Genomic DNA, 12,126 nt, shown 5'->3' on the forward strand with positions numbered 1-12,126 from the left:
TCTGGGGTTTTTTTGGTTTTGGGTTTGTTTTTTTTTTTTTTTACCATCAACAGAGATAGTGGAATAAGCAGACAAAATGACCATCATATATGACATCCAGGAGCATGGAGAATTTTCCCCGGAATAGAAGATGTAGAACAGGGAGATGATTTCTCACTGTCCTTCAGCATTTCTCTTCTGTCTGCTCTGTGAAAAGACCTACTTTTTTTTCCCCACTCACTACTTTCCAGAGTGGGTGGAAGGCAGGTAAACCACAAATGCGTTGGCAAATATTCATACTCTTGCCTCCAAGCTCACTGCTTAAACAAAGAACATCTTTCTCCTTGCCATTGAATTAATGCTCTTCCTTGAGTAATCTACCTCATCACTGCTATAATCTTCTTCAAGGAAAAGGCAGGATATTGCCCTGATGCTTCATAACTGGTCGTGCTTTTACCATGTTAAGATCTAATCCAAATTTTCATTTCAGTTATGCTACAACCATTTTTTAAAACCAGGATCTGAATGGCTTACCTGTGCAAGCTGTGACCTTGTTGAGTACCGACTTGTCACTCCAGTGACAATGGTTGCTACAGAATTGGAACCGAGTTCAAATCTGGCAAAAAGAATCACCTATACTGAGAAAATGTCTATTTTTGTAGAAAGTAGAGTTTTAAAGGACAATTGGGTAGAGAGAGCAGTAAAACAACTTATGTTCCTTACTTTTCTACAACTTTCTCCCAATTTTCTTTTAAAAACGTCCAAGCTAGATGACAGCCAGATGGGGTTTTGGCAACAAATACAATAATATGTGGAAGATCCTGAGTTCTTACGATGTCACCACGCAGACCTTGATCCATTAACCTAAGAATTAATAACAGAAATGGAAGTTGTTTAGACCAGTAGATAAAGCTGACAAAGGTCCTGACGCACCATTTCTGCTGGGTTACTTCCAGCTTTTCACGACATACTCCTCAGCCACATCCATCTTTCCCATTTCTGTTACTTCCACAGTTACAGTTACTCGGTAGACCTGTATTCTGAATATTAAGGGTAAAAACTAGGCTACATTTTGCTCCTACTCAAAATTTCCAAATGAATATGACCCTCGCTCCTCCCTCTGTAAGAAAGGTACTTGCTCTGTACTAAGTATCAGTGCAAACTTCAGGCCTGCAAGTGCTGCTCATGACTAAGGTGTCCAAACAGCACTGCAATGCATAGAATAAATAATAACATAATGATACAGCTAAAGTGTGTCTCCAGTGATACCTGAACACAGTTAAATCAGTGTCCCGTGCTGTCACCCCCATCAAATGGCAGAAATCAGGTTCACGGAATGCATGGTTTGAAGGCAGCACCTGAAAAACTCAGTGGTCCTTGGCTCTCTTAAAAGCAGGAAACCTCAAATTTTTGTAAGAGATGTACAGCATATCTACCTATAATCAAAGTAACTACAAAGGTAAATAAAGAACTGTCTGTCAAGCAAAGATAAGGTATCTGAATAGCTGTTTACTTGTATTTCGTCCCAACTTGCTACTGCAAATTCTGAGCTCATTGACTCCCGGCACCGAAACGCAGAAAGGCAAAGGTGCGGCCACTTCCTCCCACCGTATGAACTCTGTAAAGCATTTTATACACCACGAATTTCAAAAGCGATGAAACAAGACTCTGAATAATTCTATTTCCTGTTTCAATGTTCGTAAATTTTCCCCAAACACATATCTGTTCTCTGTAGCTACTTACCACTGAAGTTTGTCCTTACTTCTGCTGAGGCTGAGAGCTAATTCAATGTTCTCTCTCTCTACATTGAACAACTGCAGTCTGTATTTACTGAGGAGGAAATCCCAGCCTTCGGACGTTTGTGCTCCAACAGCATACACTGCTGTCTTCACATCTGCTGGCAAGCTACAACAAATTGAATACCAAGTTACTCTCCAAGTCATATTTAAGAATACATGTAGAAACACAACCATGTCACCATCACGTCAATTGGCATAGCAGACAATTTATTAAAAAATACTGGTCCCTCAGGGGTATCAGAAAGTGATCCCTGTGGCTGGGAAACAGTTAAACATCTCAGGCTGTATCTCAGTACTGTTCCTGTTCCTATTCTGGACTTGTCGTTCTTTTTTTTTTTTCTTCTTTATTTTTGTATATTCCTTTCATGGCTATGCCCAGTCAGATACATAAGACGGTCTTCTTTGGCCTGCCCAGAACAATCTCTCAGAGACATTTTGGAGGGTGTTTTAGGAAGATCTTACGTCGTGACAAGAAACAAAAATAAGGTGAAGTTCATGAACAGTAGTTACCTATTTTTACAGCAGGTATAGTTCAATCTTCAGACACATAAATGAGGGAATACATGTTATTTTCACTTTTCAGAACATCTTTAACAACCCAAGTTGTGGAGTACCACATGATGTTATGTGCTAGTTTGGGCACATATTACACACCAAACTGTAAAGGCACTTGAAAGCTAAAGCATGAGATACAAAACTAAGAAGGTTCAACTTCAGAGTGTGGAAAGGACTGAAGTTTAGCTCTTTTCATAAATTAACTCTAGTGTAACTAAACAGAGTATCAGAAAAAAACAGTAATAGTTACAGAACAGACCTCAAGGTTCCATTGGATTTTTGCCATTCTGTAAAATATCCTTTGGCTTTGTCCACGCACGGCTGGTACCTGTGCACACACGCAAACAGCAGGAGCGAGTGCCTAAGCAATCTCTCAGATGCTGAGCCTTCATCACTCCAAGACTGCCTGTCAATCAAGTCTTTAAATAGATTGATTATATACTCCTAAAATAAGGTAACAATGAAGATATATTTTAAAGTGCATTTTACAGGGTACAGGCAGAGTTACAAAGTTCTAGTTACTTAAAATATTACCTTTAACTGTTTTGCTGTACCATCCATATCCCTCCTCTCCATGAGCCTGTATATAGGAATCAGCTCATTCATACCTTGGAGTACAGGCATGATTTGTCTTTCATGTTTCAGGTACAAAGTTAAATCAAAAGCTTTGGAAATTGACAATTTGTTGATGCTAAGGAAGTAGAAGAGAGGGGATAAAACAAGTTATAATTAAACTTAAAAGACAAAAGCAAAATCCAAGACAAATGTTTTTCAGAAAACTATACAAATAGTAAAGCCTTAAAGGTATTTCCAAATCTCTTTTTAACTTTGCTTTTTGAAGTGAAATGTGTCTGAGCAGCTAGGTAAGCTATGAAACCTAATATTTAATCTTTGAACTAAGAAATGGACTGTAAGAGAATGCTGGCTGAAGATGAGCCGGCAGTGTGCCCCGGTGGCCAAGAAGGCCAACGGCATCCTGGCCTGTATCAGAACTAGTGTGGCCAGCAGGAGCAGGGAAGGGATCGTGCCCCTGTACTCAGCACTGGTGAGGCCGCACCTCAAATACTGTGTTCAGTTTTGGGCCCCTCACTACAAGAAGGACGTTGAGGTGTTGGAGCGTGTCCAGAGAAGGGCAACGAGGCTGGTGAGGGGTCTGGAGAACAAGTCTGATGAGGAGCGGCTGAGGGAGCTGGGGTTGTTCAGCCTGGAGAAAAGGAGGCTGAGGGGAGACCTCATCGCTCTCTACAACCACCTGAAAGGAGGTTGTAGCGAGGAGGGGGTCGGTCTCTTCTCCCAAGGAACAAGCGAAAGGATGAGAGGAAACGGCCTCAAGTTGCGCCAGGGGAGGTTTAGATGGGATATTGGGAAAAATTTCTTCACTGAAAGGGTTGTCAAGCACTGGAACAGGCTGCCCAGGGGAGTCATCCTCTCTGGAGGTATTTAAAAGTCGTGTAGATGTGGCGCTCAGGGACATGGTTTAGTGGCGGACTTGGCAGTGCTAGGTTTACAGTTGGCCTTGATGATCTTAAATGTCTTTGCCAACCTAAATGATTCTATGATTTAGAAGTGTTGACTTCCCCCCCCCCCATCTCTCATATGCCAAGGTTTTCTGAGCACAGCCTCTCCCTCTTGCTCCCTCCCCACTATTGCTTTTGCTCTACAAACCATACACAAGGAATCCAATGACTGAGATAATTTCCTCAGCAACATCTTTCTAGCCTAACATGTAAATATTTAGCCTGCAGTAAACCTCAAAGCTACAATCCCAACTGCTCCTTCACTGTCTTTACCTGACTTTGCAAACTGTCTTCTACCTCTGCCAGGACACATCTCAATGATTTCTTCCAAGAGCAAACAGAGAAAATGCAAGAGATCTTTTCTCACTCTCCCTGTTCATTTCTTCATCCTTCCGCAAAACCTTTTTTCTGCTTCCTTTCCATGTCAGCTCCCTGCACACATTCTCATTTTGTCCTTATTCACCTGCCTCTTCTGCCTCAAAATACAACTATGTTCTAGTCACCCATCATAAAATGAACCCTGCTTAACCCAATCTGCATCTCTAATTGTCCCTTCCTTTCCTCTCTAAGCTCCTTGAACATGCAGAGCAGTCTTTCAGCGCTCTCCTCTTTCTCTTCAAAATAGAAAGACCCTTCTTCTGCTGTCCAAATGAAAATCTTGACTAAGCCTGCTGACATTGCCTTGTGAGCTGCCACCTCAAATTCATACGGTCTTAATTCTCTTCCAGCTCCCCCCACTACCCTCTTTCTTGAACACCGTACACTCAGACCGGGAGTTACTTCTGTCAGCTCTTTATTTCTCTGTGCCAGGCTGCCACACAGAAGTGTTTGCAAAGCGCTTCTAAGACACAGCCTTTTCTAGTGCATCCACAGAACTAAGACTAATCAGGATCATAATCGTGTCACATCTTTATGACTGTAATAGCCTTGTTTGTAACTGACAAATGGCACCAGTATCTTTCCAGGTGCAAAAACATTATCCTAGTCCATCACTTCACACTGGCATCCTTCTGCTAGCATGTCTTTATTGAATACGTTTCACTAAATAGGCTTAGATAAATCCACTGCAGCGAAGAGAAATCCCACATTTACACTGCTGTAAGCAAGAAAAGAATATGCTCTCAGTCTATTTAATAGATTTGATGAATACTACTATATATGTTACCAACACTTAATTCCTCAGTGATACATACTCATAAATACACAGTTTGTATTTTTTTCAGTCTTGGACAGAAGGCCATACCTCACAAGCTGGAATACGTTGTTGATGAGACTTGCTCTGTCATTGCTGCTAATCATCGTATGGTTCTCTTTCAAAACGTTAATCAGACGATCCCATCCGTCATCTTCATAGTGCACAATGTAATACCCATTCATATCCACATTGAATTTAACCCACTCCACCTCTTCCGGAAGAATAATGACATCTGGAAACAAAAAACATAACTCCTTTTTTTCTTAGTGATTCAAACACATCCTAGTACTATACCCAATAATACTGTTACTCTCATTTCAGTGACTGAAAGAACACAGTAACATGGTTTCTGAATATATTAAGAGATCATTATGGTGGTAGTATTAAGCTGACAAAAATTTGCTTCTCTGGTACTAGTAGTTCCAGTTCCCCATTCTGAAAAAAAACCAGCAAAACTAAAAGTCTTGCAAACAAACTTTGAATAAATTAATGGCCTAATTAGTCAAAGAAATTACCTGCTTTAGTTGTCATCAAAAATCTCTGAACAGTGTCAGATTTACTGGTAATGTAGGTTAGTGGAATGTGCCACAAGTACCTATTGCAAAACAGAAGTGCTTTGTTTAGTGAAAGAACTTTGCAAAAGCTTCTCCAACTTGTCCCAGTCTAACCACTGAGCAGTATCTTTTGCCCGTACAGTAACAGCAACGTGCTGCACTCACAGCCCTGACTTCAGTGCAGAGCCACATACGTCTAGCCAGCTTGCATTTAGTTTGCTTTGGGGATCACTGACACTGAAGCCGCAACAATAGGAACTTTCCAGCCTAGTTCCACTAGCGTGTCTCCAGCGCAGGCTCACCCAGCTCACCCAGATGCCTGGCCACGGCAGCTCTGCAGCTACTGGGACCTTGGACAGGCATGCAGGGTCCAACGACAGGAGTACTACTGATCCTGAGCTACAAAGGGAGAGACTCACAACTAAACAGCTCAGGGAGCGTTCCTTAAGAAACAAGAGCAAAAGCTCTTATTGTACAACAGTGTTTGCCATAGGAGACTATCTCAGTTTGCGTGCTGAGATTTCTCCATTTTGTTTACCCTGTGGATGAAGGAGAATTCACTCCCTTCATGTAGCGCTCCTGCTGCAGGTGGACATTCTTCCCTCTCACCGTGACAGTTACCAGGGGAAAACCTTTTTGCAGTGTCCAAGTGTCCATCATTGCCCTTACATCAAGAGTCTCTCCTTTAGTCCAGTGCTGGTTTTTAGCAAGGGAAAAAGAAGACACATAAGAGGAGGAAGATGGGAGTACACTGACAGTGAAACAGAAATGGGTACGTAAGAACTCTAAAAGCTGCTGGGTATGTGTAAGCTCTACATAGGTATGTTTAGACTGGATATCATAACATCTCCAGCTGATTTTCTTGTGGACATTTTCATATAGTTAATAACATCGCTTTAAGCGCTGCTGTTTTTCAGTCAGCCCTGTGCACAGGAGTAGGATTTGTGTTCAATCTCAGAGAAAACAGGTTTCCAGTTGAACTGAAGAAACTTACACTCTCCCTAGAACCATGCTCAAGTGGCAAAGAATTCTTTTGGAAGGTGCACGTATCAATGCCACGGCATGGAATAGTAACATGAGAAGGCACAGACACGTGTCAAACTCCTAAATACTGATGGGTAGAAAACTAGATGCTTACTGCATTTGAAGATGACTGTTGGCTTCTGCAAAAACCATCACCTTGTAGCTCATTTTTATCACTACCTACTGTAGGGCAAATCTGAAAGGAAAAAAACAGAAGTTTTGGGCATCTCTCTTTGATGTCATAATCATAAATACTGGTCATAGTCTTCAGTAATGTATTAGCGAGACACATTATTCACGAGAAGTTACGAAATTGAAAAACATAAGAGAGTACGGAATACTTGCATTTGTCATAATGTTCCACAAATCTTCATTTTTTGTATTCTGATAGCTGTATTTCTGCAGGTACTGCACAAGTCCAGCTTTCAACACATCAGCAGTCAGGTAGTCCCTCAGCATATTTAATATACAAGATCCCTGGAAAAAAGAGGGACAAAGTGTTTACAAAACTACTGCTTAGCTGGCAAGATCCTTGTTTCAGAAAAATTTCAGCATGCCACTAATCTACATTAACAGTTCAGTTTTGTATGTCTCTCTGATCAAAAAATAATCGGGTTTTATGTATATTGAAACAGTACTTTGTTTTTTTCTGATCATTACTCTTAAAAATATCACTGATTGAGTAAGTTATGTTATTTTTTTTTAATTACTATACAAGCCAGCACCATATAATGTTCCAGTGAAAAACACTCCTTGGGTTAAGAACCTAAAAAAATTATTTAAGACTAAATTGATACAGAACAGATAGAAGAAGTAAAGGCTTCCTCATTTTAGAAATGGAAAAGGCAACTGCCATTTGAATCCACCCAGGTGTTTTGGACAAGGAATTATTCAAGTCATAAAACCACTAACACCCTGTGTCAGGAACGTCTTGTACGTAGGGATGAAATCAGTAAAATCCAGTTGTATAGTACAAGCAGTACAACTGAAATCAATAGCAGTTACGTATTTTACCTTCTTATAAGAAACATTATCAAACATTTCTAAAATTTGAGCTGGATCTTCCACAGGAGTAGATATAGGATGTGATGAATTTAATGAATCCACTTCAATGGCATCAAAACATCTCCTTAAGAAATAGTCTTCCTAATAGGAGGCAAAAACAAGTATTACTACTACATTTTGCTCAGTGACCACTGAATTCCTATTCGTTCACTTTTCAGTCCATTCCACATGATCTTTAAATCATACAAAGAAAACAAAACCTATCTTTCTTTTTATTCCAGAGCATAAAAAAAAACAGTAATACAGACAGCCAAATGAGTTCTAGTGTTCTAAACTAACTTAAATAGTCAAGCTAGTGAGACTTAAAAATAACTCCAAAAAGACACCCACACATTCCAACAGTTTGATGACAGAGTGGTCAGTAACCATAAAACAAATTAAAAAAAAAAAAAAAAGGTGAATTTCCCTATTATCGTGCCACTGTAGTGCTACGGCAAAATTCTGCCCAAATGCACTGTTCATCTCACTTTTGTAGAAAATTTCATATATCGGACCTCTGCTAAAGCTAGTGGAAGGATTTTAGTGTTTTCAAGTCTGACCCTATTTGATGAAATAAGATAAAATAATTTCTTTATTTTGGAAGTCTCAATGTCTTTAAAAAAAGAATACACTTTCACTGCAATCATTAACTTCCATCATCAGTTCCTGAAAATACTTACATATAGTTAAAATCAACATTCCTATCTTTCAGAGTTAACATCATCAGATAATCCTATTAAACAGAAATCTAAAAGTGGTTCACAGCACAAATCTGCTTGGTCTTTATCCCTTCTTCAGAAGGCAGTCATAAAATAAAAATACAGTAACAATAAAAATACAGTAACAGCTGCTTACAACTCTCAGTTCTGGATGGGTAACGCTGACTGACACGAACTCCATGAACATTGCAAACCCTTCATTTAACCACAGATCATCCCACCACTCCATGGTAACGAGGTTGCCAAACCACTGGGGGGGGGAGAAAAAAAACAAAAGAGCTCCTGAAATCAAATACACCATTTATCACAAAAGCTGCCACTGACCTGTATGAAACTGCATTTATAGTACGATATTGCCCTCTAAGGAGCCTTTTTTTAGTGATACAGTTTGCTCTGGCCTCTTCCCATTGCATTCTCATTTTAATGCTAATACGCTAAAACACAGGTTTCCACTCACGTTCCAAGAAACCTTGTAAAGAAACCACGTTTGGCAGGGGAGCCATATATGAAACAGTTAACCTTTCCAAACTTTTAGGTTCCTATTTTGGTGGCCTGCAATTAATTTCAAGGGCTGACAACGGTGCAAAGGCCCCACAGCTGCTGAACGGAACACTTTTCTGTTTACAGCCCTCCGTGTCTATGCAGCCTGCCAGGACTCCGTCACCAGAAACAGTCCTCGTGATTCACAGACGAGCACCCTCAAGCCGAAGCAGCTTGAAGATGCATATAGCATCTTCAGCTTATAGCTCAGGATCCATCAGCCCCGACCCCTCTGCAGGCCCATTTGAACTTCTTATTCTTCCCCAAATCTCACCTGATGAGCCAGCTCATGGGCTATTGTCATAGTAACCCAAAGTTTAGAAGATGCTGAGGACTTCTCAGGGTCATACAACAATGCAGATTCCCGGTATGTGGTCAGTCCCCAGTTTTCCATAGCACCAGACTGAAAATCGGGAATAGCTGCCAAATCTAGAAAAAACATTAAAATAGTACTAGTATCATTTTACTCAATAAAGAACTCGCTCACCAGCTCTCCCACTTCATGGCTGCTCCCACACAGGCACAGGTATCACACATACTTCCAAGGGGTCTCTTAAATGTAATCGCAAAAACAAATGTCTAAAAAAAGCTCTATACAGAAGACAAGGATCTTCAGTTCCCAGCGGAGCTTTTCAACCTGTCCTTAAGTTCTGTGAAGCAGCCACTTTAAAAGCCTGTGAGCCAAACTTGGCCCTGTCTTAATACTCTGAATTACTGATTTTGTGCTATTTTACTCTCTGTGCTTAATAATGTTCTTGAATACATTAAATTAAATTTAACACTTACCTTGTTTAGGTAGAGGATATGGAATGCTGAAGTAATCCTCGTAGAAGTCTAGAAGTTTCACTGCCGCATCCAACGCATAATGAGCTTGGTTGATCTTGTCTGGCACTGTGTACACAGAAATCTGCAGCAGACGAGCAGGCAGCACTTCAATACCAGCATCAAAAACTTACAGAAGTTGTTCTTTATCACAGGTACTTGAATGACCATAAAAAGGGACACCAGAGCACACACCTAACACTTCTCATACAAGAGTTATGAAAACGTTTGCAGAAAAATATTATCAGAATTAGGAATACAACTTTTAAAGCTTACTCACCAGAACCAGTATGCCCCTACAAAGACTTCTATTTCCACCCCTACCATGTTAGTCATTCAACTGACACAGGTTTATTTTAGTGCTGATTCTCCATGAAAACTGTATTTCACTTGCCTTTAATTATATAATCTTACATGAAACAAACTATGTTACCAATGCATATAATTATATAAAAAGTAAGCCCATTACCAAAAACTTTTCAAACTAATAAAGCTCAGAATGCAAACTAATAATCCAATTACAAAACCAATTTCTTTCCTTTCATTCCTGTAAAACATTGAGATATATAAATCTGATGATTTAACTGAAAAGTAAACCATTATGTATTCATACAGACTTAAAATGAGACAGAGTTACCTTAACTCCATGACTGGTTATTTTGCTGATGGATTTAAAATCCGAAACGATAAAGGCCACAAGGTATGTACTCATCTTGACGGTGGTATCAAAATGGTCCTCAACAAGGCAGGGTGTTATAGTCACAGACTTCACCTAAAAAACGAGCGCAGCTTATCAGCCACTAGCAGTACCTGTGAGGACCTTGGCACCAACAATTGTTGTGTTTCTTCTCATTTTAAAGGTACTACATTACATTTTAAAGATATTACATTACATTACATTTCAAAGATACACTGGAAAGAAGTCATCCCCATGCCCACTCCCCCCCACACAGAGAATGAAAACACATATACGTATATATAGGCAGTTTCATTCATAAGCGTTACTTACTTCTACATTGGTAAAACTAGAAAAATGAAAATACTGTTCACTGCATCAGTTTTTCTCAGTGTCTGCCAGCACACTGATCGAATTCATTTCACACAACTTCAGCTGATTAGAAGCTGTATAAAGCTCAGCAGCCATTGTTACACGAGAGAAATGAACTCCTCCGAATCGTGATTCAGTTACCACAGGTACCTACTTTAGCATAAAAGGAGTCACGTGTTGGAGGTATCCATTTTCCCCTCTTGGTTACAGAGAGCCTTAGCTAACAAACTTAGACCAGAACACGTTTAGCCACACTGAACTGTGACACTGGCACCCACTCCTTATATGTTTCGTTTTTGAAGGGTACTTGGGGGGGGGAGGGTGGGGGGGTGCTGTTCCCTCATTTATAAGGGTTACTTTCCTTGCAAACCAGTAACTAATAGTACAGAAGAAATTATGAAGAATCTCTTACACCCAAAGTAAGATCAAATGTACAAAACGTAGTTAACCCTATATGTGCGTAAGTATTTATAATCACAAACAGTATTTGTAGCTATTACATGCACAGCACTTTCACTCTGAGATGTTTTTTTTGAAGTCCAAAGTTTTTTTTTTTCCCCAGAGAAGGTCCTGCTTATCTGACAATTAAGTTAATACACATGAATCATGTATTTATTCATATGTATTTCATCATTAATCTTAAAATCTACGATGGAAAGCATTTTGTGAGTAAAATAAAGACTATGGAGGCTACATTGTGCTGATCATTCTCACACCCCTGCTGAGAAGCAGGCACCCACACCATGCACTATTTTCTTCATTCCTTCCCAAACTTGTGTCAGGACTACCAGCAACAGCACCACACACTCTCATAGAAGAACTGCGGTAATGTTCAGATGACCATTCCCATTAACGGCAAATGGCTGGATATTCTCTCCTCCTTTTGCTTCCTTGTTTCAAAGATCACCAATCAACAGCACACAGTTAAAAGTATCCACCTACAACTGGCATATTGGACAGCGCAAGGTGCTTTGGTTCCCTCCTAATGGTAATTGAAAACCTGGCTTTGAAGGCGGGTTCGTCGAAACATGGGAAGGCCATTCGCGCGGCTGTCGGCTCAAACTGTGTTGCTGCAAGCACTCTAAGTGGAGGAAAAAAAAAAAAGGGGTTTTGGTCACACACCTTCGTATGCGCAGTGTTCACACACACACCCCCCCCCGATGTGTGAAAACAGAGTAATTTCACATTTACAAAACAACTACAGGTACTACCAAAAACTTTTGCACGTCAAAAAGAATTACCTGAGTTCTCCTTCCTGGGTCCTGTAGATGCTTTTATAAAAACCATGGAAGGACTCGGAGAGATTTGCAAAGTACTGGATGCTGAGAGTG

At 40.2% G+C, this 12,126-nt stretch overlaps 1 protein-coding gene across 1 annotated transcript in view; it reads right to left on the reverse strand.

Annotated features, from left to right (window-relative positions):
* ERAP1 (endoplasmic reticulum aminopeptidase 1) overlaps positions 1 to 12,126 on the reverse strand; it is a 25,039-nt gene that overhangs the window by 1,970 nt on the left and 10,943 nt on the right. The window contains exons 7-23 of the mRNA XM_009326139.1: positions 12,037 to 12,124; positions 11,738 to 11,876; positions 10,385 to 10,519; positions 9,712 to 9,832; positions 9,200 to 9,354; positions 8,522 to 8,635; positions 7,637 to 7,768; positions 6,968 to 7,099; positions 6,738 to 6,818; positions 6,138 to 6,295; positions 5,561 to 5,640; positions 5,094 to 5,277; positions 2,868 to 3,024; positions 2,593 to 2,777; positions 1,723 to 1,884; positions 703 to 843; positions 514 to 595 (exon numbers count right to left, since the gene is read on the reverse strand). Of these exons, the coding sequence (XP_009324414.1) occupies positions 514 to 595; positions 703 to 843; positions 1,723 to 1,884; positions 2,593 to 2,777; positions 2,868 to 3,024; positions 5,094 to 5,277; positions 5,561 to 5,640; positions 6,138 to 6,295; positions 6,738 to 6,818; positions 6,968 to 7,099; positions 7,637 to 7,768; positions 8,522 to 8,635; positions 9,200 to 9,354; positions 9,712 to 9,832; positions 10,385 to 10,519; positions 11,738 to 11,876; positions 12,037 to 12,124 (2,246 nt within the window). The remainder of the gene's footprint in view (positions 1 to 513; positions 596 to 702; positions 844 to 1,722; positions 1,885 to 2,592; positions 2,778 to 2,867; positions 3,025 to 5,093; positions 5,278 to 5,560; positions 5,641 to 6,137; positions 6,296 to 6,737; positions 6,819 to 6,967; positions 7,100 to 7,636; positions 7,769 to 8,521; positions 8,636 to 9,199; positions 9,355 to 9,711; positions 9,833 to 10,384; positions 10,520 to 11,737; positions 11,877 to 12,036; positions 12,125 to 12,126) is intronic.

This window comes from Pygoscelis adeliae, unplaced genomic scaffold (assembly GCF_000699105.1).
Source record: "Pygoscelis adeliae isolate BGI_AS28 unplaced genomic scaffold, ASM69910v1 Scaffold756, whole genome shotgun sequence".
NCBI classification, from domain to species: Eukaryota; Metazoa; Chordata; class Aves; order Sphenisciformes; family Spheniscidae; genus Pygoscelis; species Pygoscelis adeliae.